Source organism: Scyliorhinus torazame, chromosome 8, assembly GCF_047496885.1.
Source record: "Scyliorhinus torazame isolate Kashiwa2021f chromosome 8, sScyTor2.1, whole genome shotgun sequence".
Classification (NCBI taxonomy): domain Eukaryota; kingdom Metazoa; phylum Chordata; class Chondrichthyes; order Carcharhiniformes; family Scyliorhinidae; genus Scyliorhinus; species Scyliorhinus torazame.
Window position 1 is genome coordinate 258,787,425 of NC_092714.1, and position 15,104 is coordinate 258,802,528.

General features: G+C 53.5%; 1 protein-coding gene across 2 annotated transcripts in view; it reads right to left on the minus strand.

Moving 5' to 3' along the window:
* Positions 1-2,165: 2,165 nt before the first annotated feature.
* edem2 (ER degradation enhancer, mannosidase alpha-like 2) overlaps positions 2,166-15,104 on the minus strand; it is a 67,033-nt gene continuing 54,094 nt past the window's right edge. For both annotated transcript variants that reach the window (XM_072515186.1, XM_072515187.1), the window contains 3 exons: positions 13,198-13,342; positions 9,696-9,817; positions 2,166-2,730 (listed from right to left, as the gene is read on the minus strand). In XM_072515186.1, the coding sequence (XP_072371287.1) occupies positions 2,242-2,730; positions 9,696-9,817; positions 13,198-13,342 (756 nt within the window). In that variant the 3' untranslated portion in view covers positions 2,166-2,241. The remainder of the gene's footprint in view (positions 2,731-9,695; positions 9,818-13,197; positions 13,343-15,104) is intronic.

The window sequence follows — 15,104 nt, forward strand, 5'->3', positions numbered from 1 at the left end:
CTTGTGCACAACGATGGAACGATGGCAGCGGAATCCTTCAGCGATCAGCAGCGGGCAGGGAGAGAAATGTCCAAAATTATGGCAGCACGGTGGTGCAGTGGTTAGCACTGCTACCTCACAGCACCGAGGTCCCAGGTTCAGTCCCGGCCCTGGGTCACTGTCTGTGTGGAGTTTGCACATTCTCCCGTGTCTGCGTGGGTTTCACCCCCACAACCCAAAGATGTGCAGGGTAGGTGGATTGACCACACTAAATTGCCCCTTAATTGGAAAAAATGAATTGGATACTCTAAATTTAAAAAAAAAGAAATGTCCAAGATTGTCATTAACTCTTTGAAGCTCTTTTCTCCTGAGTTAGCAGCGTGGACTAGGTTTTGTAACATGTATGTTTTTCACGCAACTGAGCCAAGTCTCAGCATGCAGGTTTTCCGGTGTCCGATTTGCTACAAATACAATTGGAACCTTTCCTCATAAGAATTCCACGTCTCATAATCCTTGTTAATTGAATCCAATACACCACTTTTCGGATTCCGGTTCCCTGAACTGTGCATTTTCAGCATTTCACCCTTCCATTTCTCCCAAAAGCAATCAATCCCCAAGCAAACTGGTGCGATTCCCGAGCAGTACATTGCAGAGTGGCAGTCTTCTAGGTTCCTGTTCTGCAGCCCCTTTACAGTGCCATGTGCGCAGTCTCCGCAGCTCCTACCTGCTATAAGCAGCAAGTGTGCCTGGAATTTTGATTATTTGTTTAAAAGATATGCTCCAGTAACTTAGTTGTGTCCTGATTCATTTTCAAAATCCTTATGTTGCACTAGTGGCTGGCGCGATTGATAAACTGACTTGCCAATGCCTTTCCAAGATCCGATCGTTTTTGTTTTTACTTGCCACGAACTCGATGAGTTTCTGCCCGAGGGTCGACAATGGCTTTCTTCAGGCCTACAAATCTTAGTCATGATTATTTATGGTCCGAATCCTCATCGATTTTTATTTTTGCCCGAATCCTCATCGCCAGTTTTCTCTTCCGTTATGTATTTTTTTGCCTCAAAGAGAAAAAGAAGTCGAGGTGCCACGCTTTAAGTTTGTGAAAACAATGCAGGGTTTATTAACGAGATGTTGCTTCTACAGGGTTTAGATGGTGAACTTCCCCAAAAGCCCGCAAAATGCTCCACTGACATCAGTGTTTCACGTGGCATTTTACCAGCCAATAGTGTTACTTGAACACATAATAGGCTATTTAGGATCAAGATAAGGAAGAATATCTTCGGTCTGAGGGTGGTAAATATTTGGAATTCTCTACCGCAGAGAGATATAGAGGCGCAGTCATTGAGTCTATCCAAAGAAGAAGTCGATAGATTTCTGGACAAAAATGACATTAAGGGATATGGTGTTGGTGCGGGAAGATTGAGGTAGATCAGCCACAAGTTGGTTAAATGGCGAAGCAGGCTCGAAGTGCCGAATGCCCTACGTCTGTCCCTATGTTTCTATGGATAAAGAAACTGAACTTCTCGATTAATTGATGATTCAGTCCGGAAGGAGCTTGTACTGTCAGGGTCACTGCCATTCAATTGAAGCCCCCATTATTTAATTGGGTTGGTGCAAAAGACCAGACAACACCATCTGTAGAAGTACCGCGACCAACATTGTTTCCTCCTCTCACACCACCAAAAATAAGCTGACTGGTCATTTTGCTGGTGTATTTGGGATCTTGCTATGCACAAGGCTAGCTGTTGCAATTCGCTAACTAATAACAGTAATCATCACATTTGGGAAAAGTATTTGGCTGTAAAACACTTTGGTGCATTCAGAGCTTGAATGACTCTCCTTGGCATTCTTTCCAGTAAATATTTTTAAATTCTAAATTTAGAGTACCCAATTATTTCTTTCAATTAAGGGGAAAATTTAGCGTGGCCAAACTACCTGGCCTGCACATCTTTTGGGTTGTGCAAGCATGGGGAGAATGTGCAAATTCCACATGGACAGTGACCCGGGTCCTCGGCACCATGAGGCAGCAGTGCTAACCACTGCGCCACAGTGCTGCCCTTCTTTTCAGTAAATGATTTGGGTCGGAGTTGTGTGGGGGGGGGGGGGGGGGCTAAATCATTTTGCTCTGTGTCTAACACCCTCCTTCCATCCCGTCCTCCAGAAAATGAAAACCCTTTGAAAGTCCATTAAAAACAAAAGTCAACTTTATTCCACTTAATTTCATAAATAGAGTCCCTTTAGGTCATAAGGTCATTATGCACACTAGGAATGATCTGTAAACACTTGGCCCAACACTGCAAGCTTTGAGCTGAAATGCTGACTGGGGCAGCTTAGTATCGGAACTCTTTTTTTATTTGTCTGCTTATTTATTGTTTTTCCATCTTGGGCTGTCCGCATTTTCTTGCTGTATTGATGATATTGCTCTGAAGCACCAGCTGCCGATAGTCCCATCCTCATGTATTGTGAGGCACGGAAGCCTTGCATCAGTCCCTCGACTTCCCACCGGTCCTCCTTGTGTTGGCTGCAGCAGTGCAAGGCGGCGGGGTCGATGGGGTGTGCCTCGGTGTTGAACAGGTAGCCACCAGCACCCAGTACGCATTCCCCGTAAGGTGTGGTGACGGTGTGGAAGGTGGTGCCGTCGTTATGGAGGAAGTTGTCGGGGTCAAACAGCAGGTAGAGATACTTCACCGTCTCTGCCAGGAAGAAAGACTCCATGCGATTGTCCAGTTTGTGGTCCCGTAGGTCCCGCACCTTAAATGCAAGAAAACAAGATCTGATCATCAAATCTGTAAAAGACACAATGTGGAGATGCAAGCGTTGGAACTGGGGTGGGCACAGTAAGAAGTCTTACGACACCAAGGTACAGTCCAACAGCTTTGTTTGGAATCACTAGCTTTAGGAGCGCAGCTCCTTCATCGGGTGAATGAAGAGGTGGGTTCCACAAACACATATATAGACAAAGTCAATGATGCAAGGTGATAACTTTGCAGGTAATTAAGCCTTTACAGGTCCTGACGGTGCCACTGGAGAGGGATAACAACAGGTTAATGAGGTGTGAATTGTCTCAAGCCAGGACAGTTGGTAGGATTGTCTATATATGTGTTTGTGGAACCCACCTCTTCTGTCACCTGAGGAAAGGAGCTGTGCTCCGAAAGCTAGTGATTCCAAACAAACCTGTCGGGACTTTAATCTGGTATTGTAAGACTTCTTACTATAAAAGACACAGCAGGTGCTCTCGAGCTGGATTAAAAGAATTCTGTCACACTGTCGCCTTCTGGCCCCACCACAATGATCCGCCAGTAAATTTCCAGCATGCGGGCGGACTCTGGAGCTATCTCATGCGGATAGATGGGAGAGGCTGGGACTGTTGCCCGAGAGGAGAGAAGATCGATAGTAGGTTTGAGGGGTCCGGACATAATAGATCGGGAGAAACCGTTCGATTGACAGAAGGTTCCAGCACCAGAATACAACAATTGAAAGTGATGCCAAAAGACGACATGGGAAAAGCCTTTTTATGTAGCGAGTGTTTAGATTGCAGAATGCACTGCCTGAGAGTGTGGTGGAAGCAGATTTCATCGTGATTTTCAAAAGGAATATTTGGAATCAAATTTGCAGGGCAGCTGGGAAAAAGGTGAGGGAGTGGGATCATGTGCTCTTGCACATGGCCGGCACAGAAACGACGGGCTGAATGGCCTCCTTCTCTGCTGTAACTGATCTATGATTCTATGTATTGAAGCAATAGCCATGTAAGCACTCACTGTGGAATTATGAGCATGTTGTAGCCAGTCCTTGTGCTCACCCAATATTAAGACATACAATAATAATCTTTATTAATGTCACAAGTAGGCTTACATTAACACTGCAATGAAGCTTTCATTTTTAAAAAGAGTACCCTAGTATTTGTTTTTCAATTAAGGGGCAATATATCGTGGCCAATCCACCTAACTGCACATCTTTGGGTTGTGGGGATGAGACCCACGCAGACACAGGGAGAATGTGCAAACTCCGCACGGACAGTGACCCAGGGCCGGGATCGGACCCGGGTCATCAGCGCCTTAGGCAGCAGTGCTAACCACTGCGTAACTGTGCTGCCCCACACTGCAATGAAATTACTCTGAAAATCTCTTAGTCGCCACACTCTGGCGCCTGTTTGGGTACACTGAGGGAGAATTCAGAATGTCCAATTCATCTAACAAATACGTCTTTCGGGACTTGTGGGAAGAAACTGGAGCACCTGGAGGAAACCCACGCAGACATGGGGAGAACGTGCTGACTACACACAGACAATGGCCCAAGCCGGGAACTGAACCCAGGTCCCTTACGTGCATTTGTTGGCAGGAGCAACTGGCTAGAAATTGAGATCTGGGGCGAAATTCTCCATTATCGGCGCGATGTCCGCCGACCGGCGCCAAAAGCGGCACAAATCCCACCTGCATCACGCCGCCCCAAACGTCGCTAAGTCTCCGGCCCGGAATGGGCTAGCAGCGGCGTGACGCTATCCGCGCTGGCTCACACTGTGCGGCGTCGTGTTCAAAAGACGCGCTGCTCCCCCCACCCGACCAGAACACCCGACCGGATGGCCGCCCGCCGCTCAGCGCCGAGGTTCCAGTCCCGCGACATTGAGGCGCTCCTGGACGCAGTGGAGCAGAGGAGGGAGGTCCTGTATCCCGGACACGGCCGCAGAGTCGCCCCACGCCACAGCCAGCGTCTGTGGAGGGAGGTGGCAGAGGCCGTCAGCGGTGTGGCCCTGACACCACGGACAGGCACCCAGTGCCACAAGGTGAACAACCTCGTCAGGGCAGCCAGGGTGAGCCCCCCCTGCCCGATATCCATATCCCCCATCCCCATATTCCCCATATCCCCCTTCCCCCATATCCCCCCTCCCCATATCCCCCCTCCTCCATATCCCCCCCTCCTCCATATCCCCCCTCCTCCATATCCCCCCTCCCCCATATCCCCCCTCCCCCATATCACCTGATCACTGCCTGCGTGTCTAACCATGCATGCTTCATTGTGTATCGCAGGAGCAAATGTCGAGGCACCCATCCCTGCAGATGCAGACCACCCGCAGGATGCCCCTCGGAGGCCACGGGAGACGGAGAGACCTGGACCCTCTGGCATGCGACATCCGCACGATGCCCCTCGGAGACCACGAGAGACAGAGAGACCCGGACCCTCTGGCATGCGACGCCCGCACGATGCCCCTCGGAGACCACGGGAGACGGAGTGACCTGGAGCAACAGGGAGACGGCGCCCCCGTCTCATGCAGGTGCGGCGACGCAGGCGTGTGCCACCCAGCGACGAGAGGGGCAGCCACAGGCCCCCGTCACAGCCGAGCCACGAAACCACAACCCAGGACACCCCTACCCAGGAAACTGAAATACAGGACAGTGACACAGATTGGATGGGCGGAGACGAACCGCCACCCCAATGTGCCATGGACTCAGAGTCGGACGATGCGCACGACCCAACGCCACTGCTGTCACCAACACCCTCCACCATTGCAGAGACGCTCACCTCGGTTGGGCATTTTAGTGATGAGGCGTCTGGTACACTCACTGGTGCGCACAACACAGCCGTCCCGGTGCAGCAGGTGGAGGTAGGAGCAGCAGAGGGGCCGGGCGGTCGGAGGGCAGCCCGGCGCATGCGAACATCTGCCGCCCAGATGGATCCCGGATTCCTGGAGTTACCACACCCACCCATAGGTCCGATGCAACCACCGAACCGGAGACGAGCGAAGAGGGTGACGGCCAGCTTGCGGCGGCTGCAGTCGCAGGTGGAGGGGTCTACCCGTGTCCAGGAGCTGGCAGTGGTGCCGGTCATGCGTGCCACCCAGGCTGACACCGCACGGGTGGCGTCCGCGGTGGAGGTAATGGGTGCGACGGTGTCAGACATGGAGAGCGGTTTGCGAGGCCTGGGGCTTTCCGTGCAGGCGGCGTCTGTGGCCCAGGATATGGCTACCCTCTCACAGGAGGCCATGAGCCAGCGCCAGCGGCAGATGGCAGAGGGACTCAACTCTGTGGCACAGTCTCTGAAGGCCATGGCCCAGTCTCAGCAGGCCATGGCCCAGTCTCAGCAATCCATAGCCCAATCTCTGCAGGCCATGGCCCAGTCTCAGCAGGCCATGGCCCAGTCTCAGCAGGCCATCGCTGAGGGCATCGGAGCCACTGCCCATGTGCGAGCCGGCGTCGCACAGTCAGACAGGGATTGCCAACCCCCTGAGCTCCATGGCTGCAAACCTGCAGACCCCTGTCGATACCAGCACAGGCCTCCAGGACTGGCAGCGCCAGATGTCGGGGGGGCGTCGGATGGCCAGTCCGTTCGCATCCCCCACCCATGTAGAGGCCTGGGGGCCATCGGGCACCCCGAGGGAGGAGGAGGAGGTGCTGGGGCCTGTTCTGGGTCCCATTGTAGGGGAGGTCCCAGAACACCTCAACACCTCGGACTCTCCCCCTTCCGTCCCAGGTGCATCGGGTGGGCAACGGGCAGGACAGGCTGGCAGCTCGCCATCCCAGTCGCCTGGGCCGCAGCCTGGCCCGTCTAGGCCAGGACGCCCCAGGAAACGGCCGCCAAAGGGATCCCGTGTCAGAGGGCAGGAATCACAGGAGTCCACCTCCAGTTCTGCTGTACCGTCTGGGGTAACACCTAGGCGTAGTCAAAGGGCCCGTAAGGCCAAACAATTAGACACTGAGTAAGTTGGCACGGGTGCAGGGCACAGATGAGTTTTAGGGGCTAGTCAATGTTACACCTACAGAAGCTGCCTTTGTGCTCTGTCCAAAGCGTGCGGGGGTGTCATGTACGCTGAGCGCAAGTGTGTGTGTGAGGGGTGGTCCTACCTCAGCCCCAGGTGAGTCTGCCCCCTTCCCCCTGGGCTGCCATCGACATCCCCCTGGGCAGAGGACGGGACCGTGCGCTGCAGTGTCACAGCCGCATGCAGGGATGGTCCGGGTGGATGGTGGTACTGTGGCCATGGGTCAGACATAGTCCAACGATGTGGAGCCAGGAACTCATCGCAGGGCGGGTTGTCATCATCCTCCATGGCCTGCAATAGACACGCGTCCACCGGCAACTGTGTGAGCCCGTCCGTTGTGCCGCAGGTGGATCGGCAATGGGGGGGTGGTGTGCATGCGGGTGGGGTGGGTGGGGTTGGGGAGGGGGGTGAGGGTGCTGGGTGGGTGGATGGGTGGGGGGTGTGGGTGGTCGGGTGTTGCCATGGTGTGCGGTCTGTGGCCAGACTACCCGATTCCCATGCCCATCTAGTCAGTGAAGCGGGCGGCTATCAGTCTGTCCCGTGCCCGCTGGGCCAGCCGGTAACGGTGGACAGCCACCCGCCTGTGTCTACCCCATCTGCCCTGACCATTGCCCCCATCCCCCTCATCTGGGGAGGACTGGGCCTCTTCCTGCTGCTCCTCCACTCCGCCATCCTCTGCCTGCGGCACATCGCCTCTCTGCTGGGCTATATTGTGCAGGACGCAGCACACCACAATGATGCGGCCGACCCTATCTGACCGATACTGGAGGGCGCCCCCAGAGAGGTCCAGGCACCTGAAACGCATCTTCAGCACGCCAAAGCACCTCGCTATCATTCCCCTTGTCGCTACATGGGCATCATTGTAGCGGTTCTCCACCTCATTGCGTGGCCTCCGTATAGGCGTCATCAGCCACGATCGCAATGGGTAGCCCGTCGCCCAGCAACCAGCCCCTCAGCTGGGGATGGCGTCCCTCGTACATGCCGGGGATGTATGACCGCGACAACACGTATGAGTCTTGTACACTGCCCGGGTAACGGGCGCAGACGTGCAGGATCATCATGCGGTGGTCGTAGACCACCTGTATGTTCATCGAATAGGTCCCCTTCCTATTGGTGAACACGGCCCTGTTATCTGCAGGTGGCCGCACAGCGACATGCATCCCATCAATCGCGCCCTGGACCATGGGGAACCCGGCCACGGCAGAGAAGCCCACGGCCCGGGCATCTTGGCTGGCCCGGTCCACAGGGAAGCGGATGTAGTGGTGCGCAATGGCATATAGGGCGTCTGTCACTGCCCGGATGCACCGGTGCACTGATGTCTGCGATATGCCGGACAGGACCCCACCTGGCGCCTGGAATGACCCCGTTGCATAAACGTTCAGGGCCACCGTAACCTTGACGGACACGGGGAGAGGGTGTCCCCCGCCAGTGCCACGCGGTGACAGGTGCGCCAGCAGGTGGCAGATGTGTGCCACAGTTTCCCGGCTCATCCGGAGTCTCCTCCTGCATACCCGGTCCGTGAGGTCCTGGTATGACAGCCGGGGCCGGTACACACGGGATGTCCTCGGGTGCCTCCGTTGCCGTGGGGCCGCGACGTCCTCCTCCCCCTCCTCGTCCTGTCGGTCAGGTGTCCCTCCAGCCTGGTCGGCTGCCGCCTGCCCCTCTGCGGCAGCCTGCGCCGCCTCTCTGGCACCTCCTCATCCTCCTCCTCATCCAGGGCAACATGGACATTAGCGGCTGCCGCCACGGCGGCCAACATCACTGGCTGACCGGAAAACATGACGGCCTGTGCGGGGGAAGGGGGGGAACGATGACATGTCATCATTGCCCATACCCCCTCCTCCCCTCCAGCCAGGTGGCATGGACCGCATGGGTCCGACTGTTGGAGGCTGGCACCTGCCCAGCTGGACCAGCTCACTTGCCCTCGCACCCCCCCCCCCACGTCCCTCCCCGGCACGGACCGCCCCTGTCCCCCTATCCGGCACGGACTCCCCCCCCACCCCCCCCCCCTGCGTCCCTCCCCGGCACGGACCCCCCCCCCCTCCACGACACGGACCCCGCCCCCCCCCCCGTCCCCCTATCCGGCACGGACCCCGTCCCCCTATCCAGCACGGACCCCCCGTCTCCCTATCCGGCACGGACCCCCCCCCCGGCACGGACACCCCGTTCCCCCTCCCCGGACCCCCCTATCCGGGCACGGACACGCCCCCGGCCCGTCCCGTCCCCCCGGCAGTCATCCTCCCGTCCCCGGCACTCACCCCGCCCCCGCCCCCCCCCCCCCCCCCCGGCACTCCCCCGGAGCCCAGCCAACTCTAACCACCCCCCACCCCCCCACGCACGCATACACTCACACAACCCTACACACACCTCTCCCCCACACATAGACTGCGGCCACGCCATCGCCTCTCCAGCGGCCAACCCCCCAGGCCGTCACCCACCTCCACGTTGGTTGACGCCGATTGAAAGGTGTTTTGATTTACGCCGACGTGACCGGCGATCACGTCGGCGGGACTTCGGCCCATCCGGACGGGAGAATATCGGCAGCCCCGAAATCCATTGCCTTGCGCCCACCCGTGCCATTCTCCGAGGTGTGCGGTGCGATTGACGCCCCGCCGACTTTTCTCCCTTCGGAGAATTCGGCGGGGCGGGATTCACGACGGCCCACGGCGATTCTCCGACCCGGTGGGAGGGTCGGAGAATCTCGCCCCTGATGTGCAATGTTTCCTGCATGACAATGATACTTCACTGTACAGCACTTTGGAATGTTCTGAGGTTTTGCAAGGCACCATATAGATGCTGAACCCCACCCCAAAATTGAATTGGTAACTTTTTTAATTCCCTGCTCCCCCAACCACCCCAACTCTGTAGATCCAGAATTGGTTGGAGTACGTTAGTACAACCCAGTGAGTAGGAATCACGGCGGACAGGAATGGCTGCCAAACTTGAACAGGTTTTTAGTACTTACTGTAGCAAAGCCACAATCCACACGGCTGATCTTCTCAATGGCCTCAATGACGTCCCTGCCCAGCTCCAGGAGAGTTGGATCTCCAGTTGCTCGATACAGATACATAGCGCTCTCCACAAGCTCTGTAACAACAAACCATCCCCTTTAACGGTCGGACTTAGGCTGAAAAAAGTCTATTACCTTTGGGCAGCGCATCCATTGCACTGAACAAGGACAGCAGTGGGAAGTGAGAAGGTTCCAAAAGCCAGGAGTCAGCTGTATGTCAGCACAGCTGTAGTTTTTTGGAGAGGGGGGACTCCATGGTGAAATGCCTTCTCTCTTATTTACCTTCCATTACAGCCTGTTGTTCTTCTCGAGCTGCAAGGCCTCTTTATTGCCCCTCTAGCTTAGAGATCCCACCAGGAACCTGAACTGGAGGGAGAACCTGTCTCCAGGCCAATTAATGGGGCATCCCAGTCAATCTCCTCAATTACAGTCACAAGGTTTGTTCATGTTAATTACATTTTTACAGTTAAGCAAAACAGGCGATGGATATAAATCGTCTGTAAGCACATATAAATAGGGAATACCCGTTTAAGGGACTTTTATTTAATTTTGTTTAAAGGATTGTATGAATAGGGGACAGCTGGGACCCTGGATTGAGTGAAAGGAGAGCCGTGACATTGAACATGTCAATAAACTCTCTCCAACCAACTTGGATCCCATTAACACCCCTTTGAAAGTCAAAATGAGTGACTATTTCCCTCTGGGAGTGTTTTGGACCTGGAAACAGTCTGAAATTCTGTTTCCACCCCTCGTGGGGAAACCCATGGTGTGGCGTTCGATATTGCTGCATCAGATTCTGGTGAGTCCAGAATGCACTGTCTCAAGTTTTGCATCGCCCCAGTTGTGTTTTTGGGGACCCAGGGGTCTAATTTCTTTCTTGCTCGGTTTTCAAATCGGGGCAGGGGTTGCGAATCAGGCTGCCGGTTAGTCCACTTCTACACTCCAGCCAAAGACTGGTTATGACCCCCCATGGTGTACAGAGTAAAGCCAATGAGAATTGCTCGTAATTTACTAGGGCCCGTCTGTCTCTGCCTTGTTGTTTTAAATAAATTCAGAGCACCCAATTTTTTTTCCCCCCAATCAAGGGACAAATTAGTGCGGCCACCCTGCGCATCTTTGGGTTGTGGGGGTGAGGCCCACGCAGACGCGGGGAGAATGTGCAAACTCCACTCGGACAGTGACCCGGGGCCGGGATCGAAACCGGGTCCTCAGCACGTGAGGCAGCAGTGCTAACCACTGCAACAACCGCGCCACCCCTTGCCCCTGCCTTGTTAAGCATCAGGGCCGTTCTATACAAGGGCATTTAGGGATGGGCAATAAATGCTGGCCTAACCAGCTGCATCCCTTTAATAAATATATTTTACAAAATGAATAAATACTGTTGTTTCCTTTTTAACTGAGCACTGCAAGTACTTTCAGAAAGGCAAAACACCCACCGCAACTATTTTCAAGAATGGAGGTGGTATATAATTGGCACACCGTATTCTTACTGACATCTAGAATCTTCAATCAACCACTCCCTTTTGTCAGTATATTGCACTGAGAGAGCAGCTGGGGAACTATTCTCACACACCAATCCTGATTTTGGATGTGCGGTTCATGGTGGGCTCAAAGTGAAGGGGAGCAAGGAGAGAGCTGCCGCGACTGTAGTCCTGATCGCCCCCGTGACGGGCTGGAAAGCTAGACGGATAAGAGACCCGGGACAGGTAAACACGTCCCTCCCGGTCAGACAGAAGCGAGCGTGGGAGAGAAGGGACTCGGAGGAACAGAACGTTACGAGACGCTCGACAAGGTTTCCGTTCCCAATGGTTAATGATGGGACGTTAAGTTTTGCATTTTGATACCTATACGCCATCCTGACTTGGGACTATATCGCCGGTCCTTCGCCGTCACTAGGCCTGCAACAACCTACCTAACCGCACCGTGGATGGACCAGTTCAAGGCAGCGGTTCATCGCCACCTTCTCAAGGGCAATTAGGGAATGGCAATAAATGCTGGTGCTGCCCGCGATGCCCACAACCTACCAATGAATGAAAAAAAATCTCTAAACCGTGTAAAAACGTCATGACAAATTTCCCCCATGGTTCGAGTTACAGCCAGACAAGCAGTCTCTAGAACAGGGGACAGAAAATCGTGATCCAGTGAATGACCTTTATTGAAAGATGGGTATGTGTGTGTGTATACACATGGGGCCCGGTTTAGCTCAGTTGGCTGGACAGCTGGTTTGTGATGCAGAACGAGGCCAGCAACGCGGGTTCAATTCCCTCCCCGGCTGAGGTTATTCATTCTCAGCCCTGCCCCTTGCCTGAGGTGTGGTTTATCTTCGTTCAGCTCTCCCCCCTCACAGGGGGGGGAAGCAGCCTATGGTCATCTGGGACTATGGCGACGTTACATTTTACATGTGAGTGTGTGTGTGTGGGGGTGGGGGGGGGGGGGGGGTTCAGGTTTGGCTGCAATCAGGCTTGGCTGTGGTGGCTCCTCACAGTAAAATACCCCAAAGACACTTGGGTGTCCGGCAAAAAAATGAAGCCACAATAGGTTATATTTGTTGTGCATTGTCTGGAACGAAGTGGTATTCATCCAGACTGTGAAAGACTCTTAAAAGCAACCTCCTTTCTTGGTCCAGTGACTTTAGTCAGTGAATAACAGCGTCATACAGGCCAAAAAGATCTCTCTATGCTGAGTAAGCGGGGACACCCACTAGCTCGGAGTAAGTGGCTTCAGTCCGCCTTACTCTCAGAGGGGCAGTCAACCAGGGTTCTTGGTTGCTATCTACAGACTCGTAGTAGAAATGCACAGGATAGGGTTTAGCTGCACTGCCCCTTGCAGTTAAATAGCTCAACTGTCAAGGTTCACACACAAATGACTGCGACTTGGTCAAGCTGTCAGGAATGCCCTGCGCCCGAGGAATGAGCGCTCTCGGAGCAGTGAAGGGGGAGGTGGTGGAATACTGGCAAGAAAATCTATCATCTCTTTCCCGAAAGGCGTGCTTGTTAGGTGAATTGGACATTCTTAATTCTCCCTCTGTGGACCCGAACAGGCGCCGGAATGTGGCTTTTCACAGTAAGAGACTAGGGGCTTTTCACAGTAACTTCATTGCAGTGTTAATGTAAGCCTACTTGTGACAATAAAGATTTGTTCTTTCTTCTTCTTTTTAAAAAATAAAATAAATAGATTAAAAGAATAAAATAAATGGTCGATAAAATAAACTGACAGGAAAATCTACTATACAAACATCCGCAACAAAATTAGGAAAGGGAACGTCGGCAAGGGCTGCCCCCGGATTATATGCACCTGGTATTTAACAGGTTAACTAGTCATCCATCTCATTTACTGTTGGTGGGGGCGCAATATCTGCTGCACCAAATGCAATGATTACACTTGGCTGTGAAGTGCTTTCAGACGTCGTGAGGAGGTGACAGGTGCTACTAGAATGCAAAGTTATTTCTTTCTTCACCTGGTCGTAGCGGATAGCCTTCCCGCTTGTCCACCGCTGAACCCTGAGGGATGCTGTAGAATTCGGGTAGACCGCCATACTGCTTCCAAACCTGGTAGTAGTTGTGAAACGTCTTCATGGCATTATTAATGTCACCAATCAGGCTCTGCGGCGGAAGGAACAAAAGAAAGCATCAGCCCTAGCTTAAAGGGCAACACGGTTTTAGATAGAGGAGTCTTTAAAAATAGTCTTAATGTCTTTTGGGTCTGCAATTGGGTCTTACAAGCTGGTTCCCATTGATGGGTCAATCCTGCGTGCCCTGCCTCCAACCAGTTATTTCCCTCTGCAGAAAAACACACCTGGAATTGTTCCCCTGATAACAACTTGCGTTTATATTGCGCCGTCAACGCAATAAAACGGGGCGATTGCCAGGGAGATGCCGAAAGCGAGCAACGTGGGAAAATTAAGATCATGAGGGGCCTGGACAGAGAAGACAAGGAGAAACTGCTCCCATTGGTGGAAGGTTCTAGAACCAGGAGACAAAGCCTTCCTTGGTGATCGGCGAACAAAGCAATGGCGACATGAGGGAAACCTTTCTCACGCGGCGGGTGGTTAGGATCTGGAGTGCACTGCCCGAGAATGAGGTGGAGGCAGATTCCATCGCAGCTTTCAAAAGAGAAACAGATGGATGGGCCACCGGGGTAAAGGGGAAGGAGTGGTACTAGGTGAATTGGTCTTGTAGAGAGCCAGCACAGCACGATGGGCTGAACAGCCTCCTTCTATGCGTTAGAAAATTGTAACGCTTACAAAATATAACTTACTAGATTTCATTTTTTTGTTTTAAAGTTAAAGCAGTGAATTCATTTTTCCCAATTAAGGGGCAATTTAGCGTGGCGAATCCACCTACCCTGCACATCTTTGGGCTGTGGGAGTGAAACGCATGGAGACATGGGGAGAATTTGCAAACTCCACATGGACAGTGACTCAGATCCAGGATAAACGCATTTTACTCAAATTTGTATCAAAGTAGGTTACAGCAAATAAACACGCCGGGAAAAATTCTTCCCAACAATCAACTATACAGTTTGTACAAAATTGTTTCCATTTTCACCCCCCCCCTCCCCATCACTCACCCCCCTGTGACGAACAGCTCCTCAAACACGGTCACAAACATCCCCCACCTTTGCTCAAACTCCCCCGCTGAGCCCCTTCACTCATACTCTATCTTCTCTAACCGCAGGAAGTCGTACAGGTCACCCAACCAGGCTGCTACCCCCGGTGGCGATGCCGACCGCCACTCCAGCAAAATTTGTCGCCGTGCAATCAGAGAGGCGAAGGCCAAGACATCGGCCTTCCTCCTCTCCATGGGCCCCGGCTTCTCTGAAACCCCAAATATCGCCACCAAAGGGTCCGGGTCCACTCCCTCCTCCACTGTCCTGGCTGAGACCGCGAACACTCCCGCCCAGAATCTTCCCAATTTTTCACAACCCCAAAACATGTGCGCATGATTCGGTGGCCCCCGCCCACACCTCTCACACTCATCTGCTACCCCCTGAAAGAACCCACTCATTCTCGCCCGAGTCATATGCACCCTGTGCACCACCTTAAACTGTATCAGGCTCATTCTTGCACAAGAGGAGGTCCCGTTTACCCTTCACAGTGCCTCACTCCATACTCCCCAATTGATCTCCATTCCCAACTCCGCTTCCCATTTCTCCTTGATCTTCACCACCCGCTCGCCTCCCTGCTCCCCCAGCCAATTATATATATCCCCAATTCTTCCCTCCCCTTCCACATCCGGAAGCAGCAGTCGCTCCAGCAGGGTATATCACAGCAATCTAGGGAACCACCTCCAAACCTTTCGCGCAAAGTCCCTAACCTGTAGATACCTGAACTAACTATCCCTCGGCAGCTCTACCCTCTCCCTG